Source organism: Diadema setosum, chromosome 12 (assembly GCF_964275005.1).
Source record: "Diadema setosum chromosome 12, eeDiaSeto1, whole genome shotgun sequence".
In the NCBI taxonomy this organism is placed as follows: Eukaryota; Metazoa; Echinodermata; class Echinoidea; order Diadematoida; family Diadematidae; genus Diadema; species Diadema setosum.
In genome coordinates, this window is record NC_092696.1 from 29,335,648 (window position 1) to 29,360,910 (window position 25,263).

Genomic DNA, 25,263 nt, shown 5'->3' on the forward strand with positions numbered 1-25,263 from the left:
AGTTATGATCAAAAGAAGCAAAAAATTCTTATTATTCTCTTTATTTTTCTTGACCTTTAATGGCAAATATCTCCATTTGACAAATATGGACTTACCGGTTTTTGCAAACAAACTCTTCATATGTACATGTATAAAGCATTGAGTCTCCCGTATCCGGCCAAATCCCTTATCCGGATGAGCCGCGGTCCTGACTTGTCCGGATACGAGAGGTTCAACAGTATATATATATATATATATATATATATATATATATATATATATACATATATACATGTATATCATATATATATGTATGTATATGTGTATATATATATATATATATATATATATATATATATATATATATATATGAAGAGTTTGTTCGCAAAAACCGATAAGTCCATTTTTGAAGATTTTGAAGTACGGTCTCTGTCATAAAGTACAAAATAATACCTTTTAAATGATATATTGGTCACTACATATAAAGGTACATTTTTGAAGTTATGGTCAAAAGAAGCAAGAATTTTCTTATTATTCTCTTTATTTTTCTTGACCTTTAATCGCAAATATCTCCATTTGGCAAATATGGACTTATCGGTTTTTGCAAACAAACTCTTCATATATATATATATATAAAACAAGCACTCGCTAGGATTACACATTTAATTATTCACACCAAGATCACACAAAACAAGTTTGCTTTTTGTTTTTTGTTTTTCTCTACAAGATCACTTTTAATACAGAAAGATGAACAAAAACACATACACCATATACTTCCCTACAAGTATTCAGAATTCTATCCAGATATACATGCAAAGTCTGTCCTACGTATGACGTCACCCTGAAGAATTCTACATCGGCTTTATATTGTACATACATCATTCTATAAAGAGTAAGTATGATAGAAAAGATGAAATAAAGTGCCTCTGTAAAAAAATTTGTTGAAAAAAAATATTGAAAAATCCTTAGAAATGTGTAAAATGGAAAGACAGTGAAATCATGAAAAAAAGGTTCAGCCAAAAGTCTTCAAAGTTCAGAAAAAAAAGAGCACCTACAAAATAATCATGCCTCTGGTATACAGTGCATCAACTCCTCAGTAGAGGGCGCTATGACACTTTCTGACCCTCATAAGCATGTTTAAAGAATCAAATGGGATACCAGGATGCCCCATTTCTCTTCTTCTTCTTCTTCTCTTTGTGTTTTTTTTTTCTTTTCTTTTTTACAGGTACAGTAAATGTGATTCTTCGTCTATTATGGAAGGTACACCTACGACATACACATACAGTAATAGCAACTATACAATATAAACATTAGAAAAAAACTACAGCTCAATGAATATAGTGAAAAATAAGTAGCACAAAAAAAAAAAAAATACACAATACAGCCTCTTTGTATATTTCTGTGATATGTATTAGACAGTTCCTGATAGCCTCTCTGTGTCTTTAAAACTCTCCTTTTAATATTTTGTAACTTTTCCTGAAAACTGTGCAATGGCAACGAGGCAAGTGCTAAGCTGTCCCTGAAGATACAAACACCTTGTTCGGTGAAGTAAGATACGATTTCAGGTTGGAAAAACTTGAAAACCTTGACAATAACATCGGTAATGTGAATTGCATAATGTGATAAATTTAACAAGGGGGGGGGGGGGGGCGCTATTCTAGAAGGCCTGAATAACTTGGCCAGATAGCTATACTTTTAAAAGGATTATTTCAAACATTGTATCGCTTCAGATACGGTCAACAAAGTACCACAGGGGACAGTTAGCATAACAAGAAGTTGGGCAGATATCACAAGAAAAATGAAACAAATATTATTGGGCTGTATTATATCCCTTCTTTAATAAATTGGTAACAATCACATATTTGTTTCTGTTGAGTGGAGGCAGCATAAACTTGAAAAATATCGACACTTTTGTAGGGACTGTGGGCCAGTGCTTAGCACAGAAATGCTTTGCATCATAACTTCGGGGGAATGATATGGATTTCTACCAGTAGCTGCGGTTGAAACAAAAACACAGAACAACACCAGGAAAAGAAGATTGAATATATCAATCACCCTGTCAAATAACTTGTCATACATAAAAACAGAAAGAAACATAAGCAAGAATTTTGTTCTTATTCCATAAAAGGTGAATAATTTTAGTGTTTTGTGTTGAAGGTGATGGAAGCTATTGCCTTCTATGTGCATAAAAAAACATTTGTCATCTCACAGTACGCCGATGGCATGGACATTTGTCTGTACCATCACACACAAACATTCATGACATCACATCCATGGGTTGCATGTATGTGCGTGTGTGTAACAGGGAAGTGAGATAGATTGGCACTTTAAGCTTCAGCAAGATGGTAGCTGCATCAAAACAACAAGGTTCTCTTACTAAACACAGTAAAGGTAATCCAAACATTTCAATTAAACAAACAAAAAAAAAAGATACCCCCAAAATCAACTCAAACCAACTAACCGAAATGTGCCCACATTCCTGTTATCAAATGCATAAAACAATCAAACAAATAGCCCTATTTGTTCACACTTTGTTTCAAACTTTTTTTTTTTTGTGCACACTTGTTGAAAAATCCCGCGGTATTGAAACTGGTGATCCATTACTTATGCTTTAGTTCCATCCCTTATGGAGCAGTAGAGGCACATAGAAAACACAAGGCCCATGACCTGAGGACAAAAATTGGAAGAAAAAGAGAGAACGAAATGGTTACCATGACAACCAGTACTGAAAGGACGGACTAACAAGCAAGTCATACTCATTCGCACTAAATTTTCATGCAGGAAATCATTGTGGGAGCGCTGCGTCAGAAAGAAAAACTGAAAACAAAACATGATCAATCCAGGCATGGGAATTCAAACCTGTACAGGAATTCAAAAAAAAAAAAAATAATTAAAAACAAGCAAAAGCAAAAACAGAACATAAAAGGAAATACAGAGATATAACATAAAACTTAAAGGCAATGCAATAAATCTATTTTCCAGAAGAACAGCTACACTATAGAACATCTAGTAACATGCAGCAGCTGAGACACAGAATGTTTCAGGACTAATCACAAATACCTATTGCTTGTATTGGCAGACTGAGAAAGATTATCACAGCTTGTGCCAAAGTACATAATATTGTCCTTTATGCCAGTACAAAGAGATGCATGAGATTAAATCATTATTCAAAACTTTCCCTGCTAAAAAAAAAAGATGCGCTTCATCGCATTCATTCCCGGGGATACTTTAATGATATCTGGGAGCTGAACTGAGTGAACACAGAACATTATTTTGGAATAATTTGTACATCCAATGTTTATTCTTATATATATCTCATTTTGAGGTGTGTGTGTGGGTTTTTATTTTTTTAATTCTAATGAGTAAATCTTTGGACTCTGTCAATATTTTCAAAACAAACTTTAAAAAATGTCAAAATATTGCCTCCTGTTTCAAATATAAAATCTCTCCAAGGCAGGGAAATATCAAAGACACATATCAAACAGGGCAGGGGCATAACAAGGTGTATATACAGCAAGCAATCTGTCTTCAGGAGCTAGATGGTATATGGAGATTGGTTCTTGTACAGCGAAGATGATACAAAGACAGATAGTTTACGATAAGCCATGTGTGGTTGTGCCAAATATGATGGTTTCATGTTTATGTTTAGTTTTTCGTTTTTGCTTCTCACTCTTTATCTTTTTTTATTTATTTATTTATTTATTTATTTATTTATTTATTTATTTATTTATTTATTTATTCTTTTATGTATGTATGTATGCATGTATGTGTTTATTATTATTATTTTTTTTTTTTGGGGGGGGGGTGTGACTTCTACAGAAAATTGAACAAAACATTCAGGGTGTTTGAAGTTTTGGATAGGCACTGCATGACAATGGACAGTACTGTAAATCAAGATGTATTCGCGACATGAAATTTTTGTGAATCGGAGCCAACGACCTTTCAAGAATTGCTACTGGCATTCAGGGCACATACTTGCCATAGGCAAGAAGTTTTGCATTCATTTGAATTTTGCAAATCCGGGCTCTCGCAAAATGAGCAAAATTAAAATGCCTGGGAACGTTTCTAGCTTTACAGTATATGACATTTCTACTCATTTCCATTTCATTTACTTATTAATTGGTATGTTTTTATAAAGAACAAAAATAGAACAAACAAACATTCATTCAGAGGTATCACACATAACATGCATCATAATCTACTGACAGTCAAATCTATTCTGTTCAAAAGAAAAAGGGGGTGGGGAAAAAACAATCAACCACTGGTTGCATCTAAGAAGAAGAACATAAATGGGTTGCACATGCTCACTTTGTAGTGCATTTCTCAACACTTGGGGAATGTCCACATACAAAATTAAGTCATCTTAACTGCAAGCAGACAAACCGAAAACAATAACAGCATTGCTATATCACACTCGCAATTTCACTGTAAAAACATAAGGGCATAATCTGAACTACCCCCCCCCCCCCCATAGAAAAATAAACATTAACCCGTCGAAGACTACAACTCTTTGTAGTCTCAAGTATACTGTGGCAGGTGTCTTTATGGGGAATGTGCATTGTAGGCAAAATCAGCCCATCCTCAATGGGTTAAAACTCAGATTCCTGGATGAAAATGTTCTACAAGCTTTTAATGTTTCTATATGGAAGTCAGTGGATTGTTTTTTAACAATTGGCTATAGGAATCTGCATTCAGGTGTGAGTTTCTTCAATTTGTTTCCCTCTACAAATTAGATTTGTTAAGATCTCAACTGCTGATCTGTAAATTTTTTCCATGACATGTTTGTTAATTTACAGATCAGCAGTTGAGATCTTAACAAATTTAATTTGTAGAGGGAAACAATTGAAGAAACTTACACCTGAACCTTCACCCTTCTGAATAATATCTTTCTTTCAGGAATATGCATTGTTTTAAAAAAGACTAAACACTACCTTCTTCCCTCCCTTTTTACTTTAAAATTTCCTCCATTTTTAAAATTTCCTCCATTTTTACTTTTAAATTTACTCTAAAACTTTAAAAGTCCCATATGATGCAGAGCAAACATCTTTGAGGGAGTGCATTGCACAGATTCTGAAACCGAAAATGTTTTAAAATTGCCAATTACTGTTTTCCTTTAATAAGCTGTTTTACAGCACTGATTTTGAAATTGTGAAGCCACAAGACACATAGACAGGCGACAATGATCAGGAAAATGTTTTCTGATTTTTAAGTCTTTTACAAGTTTATGCGGTTGTATCTGACACATACTGGCGATAATTGTTGATATCATTATCTGACCTACTTTTATATCTGACCTACTTTTACATGTATATCTGACCTACTTTTATATCTCTGAGCTCACTTTCTTGTTGCAATTTCACAAGAAAGTGAGCTTTTATATCTCTGAGCTCACTTTCTTGTGAAATTGCAACAACTTGATTGCGTATGCATCCTTTCCATATATGAGATTTTCTGCAACTGCATGAATTCTTCAGTACAAATATATATATTTTTTTTCCTGCGATGCACAATTCATACTTTTTTTTTCCCCTCAACTTTTCAAATGGCCCCCTCCCCCCACTCTCTTAAAAGTGGTATTGTAACTCCTCATTATAATCACCATTTTTATTCCCTTACAATGAGTCAAAATGCTTTAAATAATGATATAATTTACAGAAAAGAACAAAATCCTTTTCCCCAGACTGAATATCAAAGGGAATGGTGTCAACTGCATTTTTTAGCTTCTGATATCACCCCTACCACTGATATAGTACAGTCCAATATCTGGCTATATCCAGGCAATACAAAACTGCCATATCTCCTGAGAGTATCAGTTTCCTTTTTTGATATCTTTTGTTTTGAGTTGTTGAGGAAGAAGACCTACCCCAGAAGGCAGTTTTGCTTGACAGTATTTCTTTATCCTTTGTTTTATACTGATAACAATAATATCAAATCAGAAAAGAAAGATCATACAAAGAAAACAAAAATACAATCATGGACATGCACAGGCAAGAATCAGGCGGAACAATACAACAGCATGACACGGGCAGGGCGGGGGTGCAGCAGTGTTGTCTGGATTGAGGGACTGACATACGCAGGAGTATTTGACGGGGATTGCTTGGCGGAGAAACGGGGCGAAGAAGGAGGACTAGCTACTCATTCCCCTTTGACTTGGATGTAGAGGAGCAGCGAAAAGATCATTCCGAAAATCTGCGAGGACGAGACGGGAGGGGTATGCATGAAGAGAAAACGGAGAGGGAGGGGAGGAGAAGGAAAAGGAGCAAAACATTGTTTAGGTGAGGTTCGATGCATGGTACTCTCTAGCCGTGGTCCGCGAACACGGGACGAGCCGGGCCGTGTCTCCAACTCGTGAGGGGCTGTGGGACAGTCGACCGCCGTGTGGGGATCGTGTGAGCTGCAGCCGCTATAGGAGACATTACTTCACTACTGCACTGAAGTCACGTCGCGCATGAATGCACGCCGTTCACATCCTGTTCTCGCCTCACTCAGCCACAAACACTCGAATGTCCCCGGGCAATTTTGCACAGTCACAAATTTAGTTTTAATCACTGGCAAAATTGTAGTTCATTGAATTGGTAATTGCAATCAATTTTGGGATTTAAAAAAATGAATTATTTTCTTCTTTCATCTGTCAAAGTTGAATCCAAGAGCTGAATTCCAAGACAGGAACTATGGACAGTGATGTCATCTGCTTATACAAATTTACCGTCAATCAAGTACTCTGCCACCCATGATTCTAATTGTATCTGTGGCTTACTTGTCATGTGAATAAATGTCCCCAAAAGTCCCCCCCCCCCCCACCTCCCACCCAACATTTTTGTGCTAAATTAAACATGATCATCAAATTTAATTACAATAAGTCTCTGTTATCTGATATGAAAGTGTCACTTTGTTTAAATCCAACTAGCTGGCAGCTCACATTTCCCCCAAGAGCCACAAACTCTTGCATCACCTGCATCATGTACAAGGCAGCGGCACGTCAGTCCCTCGGTGGTGTGAGCTATGGTGTCTCTAAATACTACAAGCCAAACCCTGCAGCCTTGCTCCTTAGGATCAGCCGCTTCTTCTCTGTCATACCGAGAGCTATAACTACTTCAGCGGGGGGGAAAAACCTTACAAGCGCAGCCCATCATTCTATTTGTGCATCTAAGTGCTGAGGGGGGTTAAAGAAAATGAGGGGATTCATCCACAATCGACAATTACTTTTGTTCTTTTTTGCGCTTGCTTTGTTTTTAGGGGTAGTCGTGACGACTGCCGTCTCATGCAGCGAGTTACCCCTTGGTGCTTAGGTACAGGATCATAGATAGGATCATTCCAAATATCTGTAAAGGGGGGAGGGGAAGAAGGGTCGATGCGACGGTTACGGAGGGGGAGAATTTGTGATACAACAACCACTGCCGGGATGATACTCATGTGAAAACAAATCTGACACCAGGGCAAATTATACACACCATTACCTCATAGTCATTGAGGCTCAGAGACACATACATGGAATTCAGCTCTACATTTAACCCCACTCCCCACCTCCTGGGGGAAAAAAAAAATGTTCTGGTGAAAATGACCTCTCTATATAAACTCCTTTCTGATAAATGTTACTGGTCAAATTGGTGGCTGCATTGCACGTCCATGAAAACTCAAGGATAACCCACCGCCCGCGGAATGTCAGATAGGTTGTACATAAAAGCTACAGTGATTTCAAGTTCTGGCTGAGAAGCGGTTCACATAAAGATGTAGACTGGGAGAAAAAACTAATTGCAGAGGTGTCCAAACTCCAATTCCGAAGGTATCTGTAATTTGTTACTATACTTCAGTGAGAGTAACAGATCATCAACACCGTGTACATGACTGGGTTATTTTTAGATGTCTTGCCACAAGAAAAATATGCTTCCCAAGACAATATGCTCTTATAAAGCAAGGAAAATCACATAAAAGAAAACACACACGCACGCATAAACAAATACTTGTACAAGAAGGCACACTAATAAAGCTGTGAGGAAAAAAAAATAGCAGCAATGTCATCATTAATTTCAACCTGTTGTAGAAAACAAAACATTAGTTACATGTATAGTATTTGCAACAACAGAACACATCACACCCACACACATTTCCCTGTTTATAGTTAAACATGGAATAACATTTTGACATCATTATTTTCAAACCCTAAAATCACAGGAACACAGAAAAATGGAAAAAAAAACAAGATAATGAAATCAAATACATGGCAGAAAAGACAACATATATTCATATTGAAGAGAGTTGCTTTGAGGGACTAGCTGTTTTGACATTACTTGGGTGTTTGTTCATCGGTTTTCGAGTATATGTATAAGGCAATCTTTAGAGAAAGTAAAGTGCACGTGAGTAGAAGGCACACTGTAAAGTATGATTGCTCGAACATTTTTCATACCCATGGAAATTCCTGGCAATATCAAACCTTTTTTTTTTCAGACCATTTGACCATTTTCCACTGTCTAGTATTTACAGACCTAAAATCGCAGAACCAACCTATTTTAGTTTGTTAAAGGTGGAAACGAGATATGGTTTGAAAACACTCCAAGCCTGAAAAGAGGCTAAATTGGCTTTTTAACATTACAGGACCAGAGCCCATCTCCTCTACACGTTCAATTCAGTTCAATTCATTTATATTCAATAGAATTCAATTATATTCAATAGAATTCAAATATATATTCAATGAAATTCAATTCAAAGTGAAAGCGGTTTATAAGCATTCGGTCTGGAACAGACCCTAAATTGGTATAGTGTTTATACAGAACCAGTTTATCTTGTCTGTGAAGTGGAAAATTAAAGTAGTTTGGAAGCATGAAGTCTGGAACTGAGGCTAACTGGGGCGTGGCGGGGTAAGGATGAGGTAATAAGGGGCATACCTGGATGAGACCGAATGCAATGCCGATGGCTCCGACGATGTAGATGTTGTCCCTCAGTTGCATGGTCAGCTTTTGCTTGCAGCCCTGCAGGTGACAATGATGCAGAGGCGAAGTGAATAAACAAAGCAAAAGTAAGAGCACGATACTCAACCTTTATACATGTTTGCATGTAAGATGTGTAGTCATAAATCAATGCAGTAATGAATAATGAAGAGGTGATCTTTAAAAGATTGATGGTCACAAACTAAAAACACACAAATCTGACTGACAGTGAATCAAAAATTTATCAGAATTAGAAACAAAGGTACATGGTGAGAAGTGGATTTGAACCTGTGACCTCTACCAGTAAGTCCATGTAAACTCAACCTACTTATGTGTCTCTCTTAAAGGCACATAGTCCCGGTAGTGTAGAGGGCGCTGATAATGATACTGCTGATCACCATTAGCATTGATAGGAAGATTGCCGAAGTTGAACTGTCATTAAGAGTAAAGCGCGTGGGTGTTGCTAAGTAACATTGCCTTCGTTGTCTTCTCTGCCCATCACGCAGTCTGTAGTAATGCCAGGGTGCGTGCATATAGTGTTTCTTATCATGACATCACAAAAGAAGTTTGCTAAAGCTGTCATCCCCTCCGCTGAATCATGAGCCGAACTGTGATCGGACCATTGACTACAGTGGATCGGACTTCTTCGGACTCGGGGAAGTTGGTCACAGCGTGAGCGCTAAAGAGGAATCGATAGCGTAGGTCTCTATATGAAAATTGCGCCGTGCGCCCGCGTATGCATTTGACTAAACCACCGGGACCATGTGCCTTTAACCTACCCTCTTCTTCCTTTTTACTCTTGCTCCCTACCAACCCCACCCCCTTCTCCTTTCTACTTACACTATCCCACGGCATGCCACCCCTCGAGGCGCACATGTCGGTGTATTCCTTGCAGCAGGAGTCTGGGTAAGCGGCGCCGGGGGCCAGCGTCACGTTGACACGCATCCAGTCCATGGAGCCGTTGACTCCGCAGCACTTGAGCTGGAGAGGTAAAGAAATCGGAAGAAGGACGAACAATTCGTTAGTTTGTGACCGCAGAGGACACACATGTAGATATCAACAACAAACAAACAATCACTTTAACAATTATGATATTTTCAGTGTTGACACTGTTCCACCAGCATTGCCAGGGGTGCATTCATACACCTGGGTCAAGAGGGACATTGTGGGTAAGAAAATCTTGTCTGAGAATGTAAGCACTGGGCGGGCATCAATCTCGGGTCCTTCGATTGGGAGTTCGGTGTCTTCTCCACTATGCTACAGTACCTTAACACTTAAAAGGACTTCCTTTGGGTAATGCTGCTATCCACCAAAGGGGAGCAGGAAACCGGGCGGGGCTAAGTTAACGTACCTCAGACTGGAGGACATCCCAAGCCTTGGTGATGGACTGCGACCTGTTGTAGGAGGACATGCCTTCCGTCAGGTCCTTGACGACGAAATCCTCGACCTGGTTCCTGTAGGTGAAGGCGAGGGCGCCAGCCACGATTTCAAGGATGAGGATCAGCAGCAGCAGGAAGAAGAACTGGAGGAGACAGACAAACAAACAAACAAACAAACAAAAGTATGAGAGACACAAATCAATATCTCCTGCTAGAAAGGAAAAAAAAAACCCAAATATGTATATATAGTGCACTCAGGTTACAACAAACACAGATATAACAAAATTCTCATTACAACATAGTAAAATTTCAGGTCCCCAAATTATCATCTATTTCATGTATCTTTATATACTACTTTAATACTGTTCTGCTATATTATAGCAACATTTCTATATTTCTAATTTTTTGTTTTAACACCGAGTTGGAACCAACAATCTGTGCCTCTTTGAATGCCTTTAAATCATGTGATACAGTGCATAGAGATTTGCATAATGAATAGAGTACGGAAATGTGAAATCACTGTCATGGAAACTGGTTTTAAACAACCTCACACGTACAGCCCGAATACCTATGAACACAAGGGTTGCTAAACCACACTCAACAAAAGACTGCGACATCATCACTTTAATAGATGCTCTCTATAGAAATCGTAAGAACTGTCAGAAAGACAGCTACATGCACACAACACCTGGCCCCGTAAAAGAGCGCATAATGATTTGCACTTCATCGTTTTCATTCTCAACTCTTTGGCGCATCATAGCTCTTAATAGGAAAGCGCCCTCTGGTGTTCCCCCTCATTCATGGGGTGCCAACGCAGATGTTGTTTTATCCGATGATTTCTCTGGCAAATGTCAAACAGTTGATAACCTTTCAGATGATGTGTGAAGCCATGCACTTGGCACAGATTCAGACCTGTCTTCAGTAGGACAGAAACATGGGGGGGGGGGGTGGGGGTGAGGGCTTGTTATTGTTGTTGTTGTTGTTGTGAGGGCAGTCTGATAAAGTACCATTTTGTGTATTAATAAGATTCTCCTGCAGGTACCACTTTACACTATACCAAACATCAGCACACAGAGCTGAATCACACATAAGTTTGGGTGAGATTTTTCCATGACGCTTAAAGGTCCTGTTTACCTTTGGGAGCCGTGATTAAAATTTTTTTTCAAGATATGACATTTAATGCAAATGTGTAGGTCTGTTGTTCCACAAAACATCTTTTCCTATTAAATTTTTTGCGATAAAGCCTAAAATATATGGAGATATCTGTATTTTTCTCAATAAACCATAATTGTAGACAGTTTAGTCTGGAAACATTTTTATCATACATTGTAACTATTGTTCTCATTTTGTATAATTAACAATACTAAACATCGATTTTACCAATTTTAATTTTTTACAGTGGTTGTTTCTATTTCTAACTTACATTTTAGAACTATTTTGAAGCACTAATGCTGGGTTTTTGCTTCATCTGCAAATGGTAAATTATGCCTTTAATAACACAACACCTACATGAAAACACCAGCAAACAGAGCTGATAGAAGGATAATTTTGAGGATTTCTCAAGTGACACACTACAACTGCACAAATCATTACTACACAGAGATCCTGGCCTTAACCCTTAGCACCTCAAGTTCTCCCAGCCCCCATGATTATGATCAGCTTTTGGCGTGGGGACGGGGTGGACTCACCACGAGCAGCATGCAGGCATTCTCCTTGACGGCACCGCAGCATCCGAGGAAGCCGACGATGAGGACGATGACTCCGCACGCGATCAGGAGGTTGCCTGCGCTGAGGAAGGGAAAGCTGGGGAGGATCTGAGCGAAGTCGCCATCGACGACGTTGACGTAGATGCCGACTGCCAAAACGACGATGCCGCAGACCTGGAAAAAAGCAGACGAAAAAAAAAAAATCATATAATGCATGCCAAAGAATTGATAATTTCTCCTTTTAATGCTCACTGGTAGTATCATACTGTGAAACAGAAAACAGTTATTCCACCACTGACATTGAGTACAAGATTTTTGAAAGAAAAATGTCATCAAGAGTAGTATATGTAGTTGATTCAGTAAATGCAGAAAGACTATGACTTTAGTGAAAGGTTGGAAGAAAAGAATGCAGTGTGCTCATAAAAGATATGATGAGTTTGTTCGCAAAAACCGATAAGTCCATATTTGCCAAATGGAGATATTTGCGATCAAAGGTCAAGAAAAATAAAGAGAATAATAAGAAAATTCTTGCTTCTTTTGACCATAACTTCAAAAATGTACCTTTATATGTAGTGACCAATATATCATTACAAGGTATTGTTTTGTACTTTATGACAGAGACCGTAGTTCAAAATCTTCAAAAATGGACTTATCGGTTTTTGCAAACAAACTCTTCATATAATCTATGAAGATTAATGTTTCCCTTGAGAATTGAGACTGCCCTTTAAACATTACTCTCTCAAAAAACACACCATAAAAACAAAAACAAAAACAAAACTGCATGAGAGCTGTTCTGCAGAAATTAGCAAAATTTCACAATTTCATATCTTCCCTCATTTTTGTCCAATGGGGATGCATGAAATTTTTACTGCTCTACGTGTAAGACTCTACTCTTTCCCATCAGACTAAACTGGAATTTCTCTTCTTTCAGACACCTTGTAAAATCTATGACTAACATATCTAAAGATATATGATAGTTTAATGACCCCCTAAAAATAATAAAAACAAATATCAAAACCAAAGTAAAATCTCTGCACCATTTGCTTCATAAATGCTGCTCGTGGCGTAGTATTGGTGAAGATGAGGATTGGGCTTTTAACTTTCTGTGAGATACCAATACACCGCTTGTGAAATACCACAGAGCATTACCATTCTAAGAGGAATTCAGAGCTTATAGACTGAAAATCGGTTTTGGAATGGCTGCGACATCCAAGAACAAAGTAACACAAAGCGATCCTAATAAAAAGTGGGTCCCACCGTATATTACGGCCGCTATTTTGGATAAAGATATCTCAGCCATTTCAAAACCAAATTTCATCAAATGAATGTTGAATCCGTCTTGGATTTATATGCTCTTTCATATTTCATAAGAGGTTTCTCAATATCTCATCAACAAAGCTTAGAAATCCGAAATTAGGTTTCAACCAAAACTTAACGATCCCTTTAAAGTACTGTTGCCAATTTACAGTCTGGACTACCTTGGTACTGGTTACCACAGTCAACTAATCCCTTGTGGTTGATGAAATAACTAGAACTTGAGCTCTATGGATGAGGCCACTCATCCATTGTTGGATTATGGACTTGGTCAGGGGGATTACCTCCAGGGATTAACTTAATCCACTCGAGGGCTTCCAACAGTGAAAGATGGGAAGCCATTTTCTCTTCATTGTCCTCCCCTTTCCTTTACCTCTTTTTCTGGCTTTTAACCATTCCATGTCAATGAGTCACACATGCACACATTTCACACAAAAACCTATGGACAGGAAATGAATGTGCATGCACAGGGTTAAAGGTCCTGTTTACTTTTGGGAACAGTGATTTAAACATTTTTGAAGTTATGACATTTAATGCATATGTGTAGGTCTGTTGTACCAAAAAACATCTCATCATATAGAGGTGAATTTTCTTTTCACAATAAAGCCTAAAATATAAGGAGATAACCGTATTTTCTCAATAAACCCTAACTGTTAGACGGTTTAATCTCGAAGCATTCTTATTCAAACTATTTGTTCACATTTTGTGTATTTAACAATACTTAACATCGATTATATGGATTTAATTTTTTTAATTTTTACAGTGGTTGTTTCTATCCCTCACTCACATTTTAGAACTATTTTAAAGCATTCATGCTGGGTTTTTGTTTCATCTGCAAACGGTAAATTATGCCTTTAACTTACGAAGAAGATGAAGTTGAAAATGAACATGAGGATCTTGATGATCCGTGCGCAACCTTCGACGGCCATGTTGTCTGTGGTGTGTGGGTGCTACTTTCTGCTGAATAGAACGAGTGAATCTGTCGGAGCAAGAACAGGCAAAAAAGGCAAATAATTATGATGAGAAAGGTACGCTGAGATCGTGGTGTTGGCATTCAGAGTCAAGAAATAAAGCAACGGAACAAGAAATAGTAGTGTGATGATCATTTTGGAATTTTGTTGAATGCTCCATTTTCTGAGAGGAGGTATCAATAGAAACAGGACAATTGCACACTGGTTGTGTGAGTACTCAGTCTGCACAATTTATATCTGTCAATTATTGTCAAACATTCACGAGATACAGTATCCAGCTTTATTGTACACTATGATGAAGAGATTTTTAGAATTTTCACTGCAAAATAAAATGGATTGTTCATGAACACTGCATTAAAAGGTGGGGGGAAATCACATTATTAAAAAAACTTTCCCCATGTGTTTTTTCGTACATCATTACCAAGGGTTTTTTTTTCCCAAACTGATAATATTGATAGAAATGTGTCAAATACAGTACAGTTGAACCTCTCGTATCTGGACAAGTCGGGACCGGGGCTCGTCCGGATAAGGGATTTGGCCGGATACGGGAGACTCAATGCTTTATACATGTAGAGTCTACATATACATACACATGTACTGATGTAGCCCATTGTAGTACCACATGTAGTAATGTGTATACTGCAACCTTTTCATTGTTACACACAGTAACAGACCCCAAAATAGAGGTTCGTGTTTGCAAGAACGAAATCATTTTCTTTTATAAATTCTTGGGATGATTTACCTAAATAGTTATTAAGAAATGTATCCGTTGGGAATCCCCCTTTCCTCCCGTAATTATTAACAAAAGATTAAAAAAATCACGGCGAGATTGCGTCCGGATAATAGAGAGATCCGGATAAAGGGAGGCCGGATAATAGAGGTTCAACTGTATATCAATGAGGTGAGAAAGAAAGCTGACATCTAGATACCAAAATTTCATTGAGCAAGGTTGACAATTTTCACAACTGTGAGTGACCACATAAAAGGGAGGTCTTCCTTCACCACCAATGGCAAAATAGAAGGATGTCCCTTTGGCAACAGCAATGACAGGTAAACAGACAGACAGACAGACCAGGGCCCCGTTGCAAGAAAGTTGCAATCAATTGCAAATAATTGCTAATTTTGAAACAACCATTCTGATTGGCTCAGGGTCTGCCCTATTAAGAAGACATGCATGCAACAATGATTTTGATTGGCCAGTGACAATCAGTTGCAAGTTGCGTTTAAACGCAAAGTTTCTAGCAACGGGGCCCTGGTAAACAAACATCATGAGGACTAAAATCAGGAACACTGTCAAATAATTCCCAAGCGTTGGCTGTCCTTGCAGAAACTTTGATAGTAACACGTTTCATCCTTGCATCTACGGGTGCATTTATCAACTCACTTCGGGCGTAGAATTATAAGGTTTCCAAACAACTTTCAGGAAGTTTTGCGCAGTTGATAAAACGCAAAGCTGGTTTAATGGGTTCGAAACGTGTTTCTGAAACACTGAAAAAAGTGCTGTCGCAAATGCGTATGAGCCAGAAATGCATGTAGAGTTGATAAATGCAAAGTTGTTTTTAAAAATGTTAAATTAGCTCGGACCAGCCCACGCCAACCACTGCCAACTACACATCTCTGCTTCTCAGGTCAAAATGCACAATGCAGCTGCACAGTGACAAGGCCTCTCAATCGAAACTACAAAGTTGATAGATGCAACAACTCAAGAAACATGACCCTAAAGGCACTGGCAAATATGCTTTGATAGTGGGTATCATTTCAAACATGAGAAGGTTGATAAACCCAGCCCCTATTGCTCCAAACCGACAGACCCCTGGATAATGTCCTTCCCAAGATTATGATTGCTTTAAGAAACTCTTTTAAATTGTAGGTAATATTCTCTGGTCATATGAAGATGGTGCACAATGAAAGACATGGAAGGCTATGGAAGTAAAAGAAACACTGTTATACACTTGTACTAGTAATTCATTCCTGTGAATCAATAAACTCATTTTGGTCAGGATCCATTGACATCTCCACATCCACAGATCTTGATTTTTGCTTTTGTTTTTCAGCAACGACACTAGGTACATCAATACACATGAGCATAAGATCTTTGTCAGTAAAAATGTCTGGTCTCTTTAACCCGTTGAGGACAGTTTGATTTTGCTACAACACCCAATTCCCATAGACACTTGCCCAAGTATACTAGGGACTTGTCCTCAACGGGTTAAAGTAAGCTACATGTACCACTCTCATGGATGGAGAAAAGTCTGTTAAAATCAAATCTTCAGGCTGCTAGGAAAGATTCAGTGAAATCTCAGCCAAGCTATGAGTGTGTTACTGCTTGCTCCATAATAACTACCAGTAAAATCGACACAGTAAGTAATACACACATATTGCATACATACCAACTGCCTCGCAAATTTCAACACATAACAAGGATGGTGGTCTATTTCATGGTCTTTTTTTAACCCTATCTAATTTATAGCCAGTTCCATGAATCCATGATACCCCATACTCTGTTTGAAAAGCTGATGATGTACAGGACATGTCCTGTACATCATCAGCTTTTCAAACAGAGTATGGGGTATCATGGATTTATGGAACTGGCTGTACATTATCAGCTTTTCAAACAGAGTATGGGGTATCATGGATTCATGGAACTGGCTATAAATTAGATAGGGTTAAAAAAAAAGACCATGAAATAGACCACCATCCTTGTGATGTGTTGAAATTTGCGAGGCAGTTAGTATGTATGCAATATACCAAGCGAAACTAGCAGTCTACATGTCCTGAAGATTCCTCATAACAATTGGTAGTAGTGGTAAACTTAAGTATCTACTCTAGTGTTCAATATGTTTGGTTCAGAATTCAACCTTGAATATCTTATTTCTTCAAGATAATGACATAAAATCATTTTTCAGTTTCGGAAGCTTCTACATCCAAACCAATAACTCTTCTTTTTTTTTTTTGGTCAATGTGCTAGCTACTGGTAGCTACAAAGCATTCTGCTCAAACTTCTTCCTCAGAAATCTCAAAAACAGTAAAATAGGTGTGAGATTGAATCTATTACTCAGTCTTTATCTTAATATTGATCAGTGTTCTTGTGGGAGCAGCAAGTATAATAATGGCCATTTTGTTAGTGTTCAAAGAAAGTTTTGAAAGTCTGTAATATTCTTTGGTTGATGTAAAAGAAAAAGATGGCTCAAGAGCAAATGCACAAACAAACCAAAGCTGATGGGAGTACTCAAAAAAACAAACAATGATTATAATAAAAAAGCATTCTGTGCAAATGTAGCTGGAGGCATCACAAAAGCTGCAGAAAAACAAGTTTGTGTGTTTTTCCACAAAATCACCACGGCATATTTTGCCCCCCGCAGTCTTTCATAATAGCATTATCACCCGCCTATAAACTACTTCCATTCACCCCAAAGTGCCCTAGATTTTTGCTCTCTTTATTTGGACATCAAAATTAGACATCGCAAAATACAATACATCTGTAACAAGCTGATCAACAAACAAGTCAACTCTGCATTAAATCAGCGGAAAATTTCCAGTAGCTGTGGAAAGAGAGATTTCTGCTCCCACGCAAATACCACTGGAGGTGCGGATCCTGTACGTACTGGCGGACACACCCAATCCTGTGTATAATATGCATCATCTGAAACCCTCCCCCACGAGCACCCGCCCACTCTATTCTTTCCCCAGTGGGTATGGCCAGAGTGGGGAGTTGGCCAGTGAAATTCATCTTTCATTTCACAGTGATACTATCACACAAGGATATCTTTTTTTCCCCCATCACCTCCTCCACATCTTTCTCCAATTCTTCCTCTTGCTTCCCTTCATCTTCACGAACCATCTTTAAATGTCTTCTTTATTTTGTTTCTCTTTCCCCTTATCTTCTTGTCCTCACACCTTCTTCTTGGTTTCCCTATCCTACAGTCACAGAAATTACATCGACGCCCTGTCTCATAAAGCTGTTTGTAAAGTAATGAAGAACTCAGGAATGAGTGGTGATCAGTTCTAATGTGCTATACTAATCAAAATTTCCAAGAACTGATCGCCAGTCACTCTTAAGTCGTTCATAACTTTGAGAACAGTTTTATGAAACACCCTCAAGATACGATTCCCCCCCCCCCCCCCATGCCCAGGAGCAAGTCATATCTGATGTACCATTAATTCCTGTGAGTCGCGAGTATACTCAGGCAACTGTCTTTGAGAAATGCGTGCTGTAGCAAAATCAGCCTGTTCTCAATGGGTTAATTTTCTGTGTGCCTCATTAATGAAACTGTTCATAGGTTTGTATGCAAAATTTAGACACAGTTAATGGACTCATCAATCATTGGTACATGTACATAAGGGGTAAAAAATAGATGTCCATATGTTGCTTGAAGATTTGTCCTACATACTGTCCAAAGCCAAGGAAAAAAAACCTGTGAATTACTGTAAACTCCAAATATTTCTCAAGGTTTTTATTCTTGCGAGTCAGGTGCTATTCGCCAAATTGAAGACATGCAAAAATATTGGCTCTGCTCCCGATGTGAACGTGACATATGCGTGTACACTTCTTCGTTCAGTACAGGACTCCACGATCGCAAATCTAACCACTCGCGAAATCATCGGGAATTCCCGATTCGCAAAAATTTAGACTCATGAAATATATGGTGTATACAGTATGTTGACTGTGTAGCGGTTTTCTATATCTATGTATCATATTGTCTGGCACTCTGGCTGTTGTAAATTACGCTGTCTGGCGGCCACAGTATTTTGTCAACATCCACGCGAGCTTTCTTTGTGCGCCGGCACACGACAGGTGCGCACTACATTCTTCGCTTTTGTCATCGTGCCGAGGTACGCGTATTTCACATTCCAACAGTAGTCGGATTTTCATAAACACACCTCTTGTTTTGCTGTCACGGAAACAAGCTACCAATTAGTGGCGAGCTGTGCATTCTCATCAGCCAATTACCACTCTCAAAGCTCCTGTCCGTGACACGTTTTCTCCGACCACGCTGTTTCATTTTCCACGCTTCCTCACTTCACGATTAGCTTTCATTCCGAGAGCACGTCCTAATCGTTGGAGTCACTCACGTCCGCATACTACGTCCGTATACTTCACACGTCTTCTCGCGCTGACGATACCTCGCGCCGTGGACTGGCACTTCATACGGATTATACAATACGGATTATTACACTTTCCCGGATTTCGTACTTCGCGGCATTCGCTACTTTTCATCGCGACTCGCCCTTTCTTCAGGCTACACTCCAACCTGGGGATCTTAACATCGCTACATTCAACGCGACCGGCGCCTCGTTACATCGCTGCATTCAACGCGATCTGAACGCGATCGGCGCCTCGTTACATCGTTGCATTCAACGCGATCTGCGTCCCATCACATCGCTAGCTGCTTCTGTCCTGCTAGCGCGTGGTCTGTGGTGTGCAGACTCTACCACAACCAGCTAGGGACCGTGCAGTTCTTCTATCCAGCGCTCCAGCGGTGGATCGACTCTACCCTCGCTTGTGCTAGCCGCGGCACTCGGAGGATACTCCACGCTGCCGCTGGATATTTTGTACATATTTCTATGGGACACTGTCGTCTTCGGACACCCTTAGTGCATTCGGAGTTAGTCCATATTATTTCGGGAAGTGCAATACAACCTACAAGGACACTTTACACCTTTTCTGGTGCCCTAGTGCATTCCTCTACTGATACGGTCGCCTACCATTCCTGCTGGTGGTGCCTTCAGCTCCAAGTCCCGTTAGCCACTCGGTGAGTAATAATTTAGTTGGGTATTTCATCATAGGCCCGCACCACAATACCTACAACTGCATTGCATGGGACATTAGGCATGAAATAGCTAACCGACATGCAAACAATGATGACAGACAGAGCTAATTGGCACTGTATCTTCAACTCTTAAATACAGATGTGTTCATCAGGTAGGAGCAGCAGTAGGAGCAGCAGAAGAAGAAGCAGTAGTAGTAGTAGTAGCACAGGTTCTAGCCCTGTGTGATAAGAACACTTCCTTACTCTCTTGTCGTATGCCATAGACCGCCAAAACCTTGCTCTGTTTCTGCAAGGACTCCTGCACAGAACCACTGTACACCAAAGAATATCCAAATATTGGCTGAAATCTATACAATAACATTATATGCTCATCAAAGAATACATCATGACCACACCAAACCAAATTCACAAAAGTACATTAAAACAAGCAGTTTTGTCGATTCTACCTGAATGCTGCAAAGGACGGGCGGGTCTCTCCTCCAGAACTGCAGAACAACGTGTGTGCTAGTGAGCGCTAACAAGCACTTTCAAATCCCCATACACCACAAGAATAGTAGGCCTACAATCCTATAGACAGCGGGGACTGAATTCCTGGGTCACTAATCGATGAATGGCGGGTAGTCTACTCTATTCTCAACGAACACTTAATTCCAAGAAGGATTAAGGATCGGTAGCCACGATCAAGCTATCGTGGTCAATTGGCCGTGGCGAAGCCCTGCTTTTTTGGCCACCAGCAGAAATAAGTCACTGCCTCAGAAGAAAGTCCTTTGCTATGAGTCTCCCAGGAAGACATACCATCCTTCCTCTTACAGCTATTAACTTTTTAATTAATCCATCTTATCTTTGGTAATGAAAATAAGCTCCTTTCTCCGCTGAAGAATTTATCTCTCAGATAGGAAACTGGGGAAACAAACTACTGGCTGGCTTCTTGCATACTATAGAGCAATTTTATAAGGAGATAAGCTACGATCAACCAGAGTATAATTGACCAGCATGGCTGACAGTTGGGCATGTAATGATATTCAAGGCTCCTGTATAGATCTTGTAGTACAGAATCATGACACAGAAACAAACAAACAAACAACCCCATCCTCTAGCATATATATATCTGGGCTTAACAGATGAGTTCGAGCAAGATTCAAACTGTGCTGTAGAGATAAAGGCAAGACAGACACTTGTAAAAACGAAGGCTAAATAATACTAACAAAACATTTAAAAGCAGGGAACATCTGATACAGAGAGCAAAAAGATAACAAAGACAGGATTGCATATATGTCATTGCTAAAATTATATTTCAGCATTAAAGATCACACTAATTTCAAAAATACAAAATTGATGTTGAACTCTGGAGAGTGTCATTTATTCAAATTGATAACTTGCATTGGGACCACTAAAACTTAACTATTGGGCAAGTAAAATGCATGAACACTAGTCAAGGGATTTTGTCCTGCATGCCCTTTATGAGACAAGTAGGAGAAAAATCTTTTGAAATGCCCCCTGACTTTGCATTTTTTTCTCTCTCTCTCAGTGAGTGGCCCTCCCAAAAGATTTATGCATTTTGTAAAATGTGAACTGGGGATTTTGGATTGCTCAAAGAATGAAAGTCCTTGACTTGCGATCCCCTGCTGTCTGTACAATCTGAAAAAATTAGGTCAGTGACAACCAAACAAACTGCCAGAGGGGAAAACTAACAATACGGGGGCAAATTTTTCAATTAAATATGAGCATGCCCTTACACCAAATACCAATCTCATGAATCCCATTTAAAAGTTTCCACTTCGATATTAAAGAGAACATGAAGGTGAAGTTTCTGAGGAATAGATTTTACCCTGAGACTGTAGATACAAACTGTACCTGGTACCTCTCAAAAATATTATTATTTCTAATCAAATAAAACATAATACTAACCATCCACAGTATGATATAGTAATTCATTTCCATGTTGGTACAAATGTACTATAATGAACTTTGACAATACAAACATTGTATTGAAAATCTTGACTTCCCTCTATCTGATTATAAAATGCTTTATAAAAAACTCTACCAATCCTGTGGTCCAGTAAGCTCCTTTTTCATCAAGAGCGATACTAAATTTAGAAAAAAACTAGAAATGTCGCTACGGCGACTGATGCCTCCGCCATAATGCATGATTCTCCCAATAGGTGTATAGTACAATGTCTTCACAATGTGTGATGACAGTTTCACATAACTGGCAAAATATCGAAATAACAGGTTTATCAGAAATATCTTGAATGTTCACTTTCCACGAACTGGGTTTGCTATAATTGTCTATTAAAGAGTACAGGTACACATATTTGGGAAATTGAAAATGTTTACTTGACTTCTGACCGACCTTATTATAAGTTTATGCATTGAGTATAATTTTCAAGGTATGAAGGAAGAGTGTAATTAAAGTACAAAATATATCTTTTTTTTCATTTAAACCTAACCTTTGACCTTCTGGCTGGAAACTTCCAAGAGAATCTCCATTCAGTAATACATGTACATATATTAAATTTTAAAACTAATAATGCAATTATTGCATATACTAGTATATGAGGGAAATAGTAACATTTTGAGGAGTTGACCTTGACCTTTGACCCCTGACTATTGACCCATGACCCCTAAATTCCCTAGATAATCCCTGCCAGTCAGTACATGCATATATACCAAGTTCCATGAAGATACATTGAACCATTTGTGAGAAATGTGATATTGCAACATTTTCACCTAACCTTTGACCTTTTGACCTTTGACCTTATGACATGAAACTCTCTCTGGAGAATCTTTATGCAGTAGTACATGTCTACACTAAGTTTCAAGAAAATAACTGCGGGCATTGCATAGATATGGGGGAAATAGCAACATTTTTAACATTTGACCTTGACCTTTTGACCTTTGACCTCATGTCAATGTCACTAAAATCTACTCAACTAATTTTCCCATCATACATCATCCTTGGACCAAGTTTGGTGAAAGCTGCTTCATCCAGTTTTGAGTTATAACGTAAACAGATAAATTTTAGGATTTGACCTTGATCTTTGACCTTTGACCTCTGTCCGATTTCACTGAAAAACTAATCAAGTAATTGTCCCATCATACATCATCCTCCAACAAAGTTTGGTGAAATTTGCTCCACACAGTCTTGAGTTATCACGTAAACGGATAAATTTCATGATTTGACCTTGACCTTTGACCTTTGACCTTTTGCCGATTTCACCCAAAATCTAATCAAATCATTGCCCCATCATACTTCATACTTGGACCAAGTTTGGTAAAATTCCAGTAAATATTACTCAAGTTATCGCGTAAACGAAAGCGGACGGACGTACGTACGGACGTACGGACGGACGGACGGACAACCCGAAAACATAATGCCTCCGGCACCACTACGTGGCGGAGGCATAAAAAAGATAGTTTCTGTCAGGATGTGATGTCTGATAACAAGACTACACTTAGTCCATGAAAAAAAAAAGAGTTAAATGAAATTGAATTTCACGATGACGAAGCCATCAGGAGCGTAATATAGCAAAGTAACAGATGCTTCTATTTCCCATGGGTAGCATTAGCCCCTGTAACAAGCCAAATCTAAAATGTACTTTTATTCAAGATTTCCCATTAAATACCAGAGGTCAAGCTCCTGGAATTTCAGAAATGGTGAAAGTATTAAAGGGATGCTACACTTTTGGATGAGATGGGGCTTGAGGTTTCAAATATTTGTATCACTATTTTTTTTTTTGGAGATAATGAAAAACCTCTTATGAAATGTGAAGGAGCATATAATTCTAAGAGGAAATCAAAGTTAATTTGATGGAAATCAGTTTTGAACTGGTTGAAATCTCCAAAACAAAGCGATCTTAATGAAATGAGGGACCAATCCTTTATAACTATTAGGATCGCTGTGTTTTACTATGTTTGGATATCTCAGCCATTTCGAAACTGATTTTTGTTAAAATAAACTTTGAATTCCTCTCAGAATTGTATGCTTTTTAACATTTCATGAGAGTGGTTTCTAAGTATAAAGTTAAGAGCAGAGTTTGCACCTCAACCAATACTATACCATTCCTTCAATAAGCATGGGGCACTGCAAATGGTTGCTTGATTCCAGGGCTTTTGATTGTTATTCTTGTAACAGGGAAAATGCTCAGTCATTTGTAGCAAACAGAGGATCATGAGGCCTACAGTTGTTGAGTCTATTTCAGAACTTTTATTCATGTCCTGTAGAATTTGCGATATCATAACAGCAAATATGGCACAGAAAAAAAAAATCCTAAATCACTGTGAAAAGCAAAATAAATGCATGGTCAGTTTCAGGAGCTACCAAATAAAAACTGGAATGGAGAAAAACAAATGATGATGAGTCATTCAAGAACAAAAGAAAAGGGCTGTTGAATTCTGCAGGTCTTAAAAAATCTTTGCACAATAAAATTGGACAAAACATTTCAACAATCTGAGCAAGCATCTATAATTATGTTGTAAAGATAGGGTAGTTTTGAATCAAAGCAAAACTTTTCAAGTACAAATTGTACCTACATACATTGTGCAGCCTAACATGACTGCACCTCACACCATACCAGTACTCTGATACACCCTACTGTATGGTGGCATGCCCGTTATCATCATCATGAGAAAAGAGGAAGAAAAAGCCTACACAGCAAGTGGATGCAGACCACTAATAAATACACAAAGCACAGCAACATGAGAATTGAAATCAGAAATGATCTGGCAAACATCATTATCATACAGATTTGTAGAAGGGCACCACCCAGTGTCTGGTTCCTAATTGCAATTGAGAAATTTGTATAGATTATTTCGTTATGTTAATTACAGCCAAAACCACAGAGTTTTGCTTTCTGAATAGGACATCATGATAATTTCTTTGGCAACCTTGCTGGCAAAAGAATGAATTCATTTCCTGCATATTTATCCCTTTTGTGTGCATTTAACCCATCGAAGACTAGTCACGAGTATACTCGGGCAGGTGTCTTTGGGAAATGCGTGTTGTAGCAAAATTAGCCCGTCAACCCCATAGTATTCTACACACTGTCATATTAGTTCCTGGCACAATAAGGGTTGATACCAAAACTATGTGACTCATCCCACTGGGTTGCAGGCTTCAGACTTCAACCATTGTAGGATCCCCTATTCCCTACACAATAGATGCCAACACACGTACATAATACAGACAAAATGATTTTATCTTCTCAGTGGCACATCAT

At 38.6% G+C, this 25,263-nt stretch overlaps 1 protein-coding gene across 1 annotated transcript in view; it reads right to left on the reverse strand.

Annotated features, from left to right (window-relative positions):
- Positions 1-1,947: 1,947 nt before the first annotated feature.
- Positions 1,948-25,263, reverse strand: part of LOC140235564 (tetraspanin-9-like) — a 31,133-nt gene continuing 7,817 nt past the window's right edge. Inside the window, exons 2-7 of the mRNA XM_072315570.1 lie at positions 14,166-14,281; positions 11,971-12,162; positions 10,255-10,425; positions 9,744-9,884; positions 8,862-8,945; positions 1,948-2,646 (exon numbers count right to left, since the gene is read on the reverse strand). Coding sequence (XP_072171671.1) covers positions 2,584-2,646; positions 8,862-8,945; positions 9,744-9,884; positions 10,255-10,425; positions 11,971-12,162; positions 14,166-14,231 — 717 coding nt within the window. The 5' untranslated portion in view covers positions 14,232-14,281 and the 3' untranslated portion in view covers positions 1,948-2,583. The remainder of the gene's footprint in view (positions 2,647-8,861; positions 8,946-9,743; positions 9,885-10,254; positions 10,426-11,970; positions 12,163-14,165; positions 14,282-25,263) is intronic.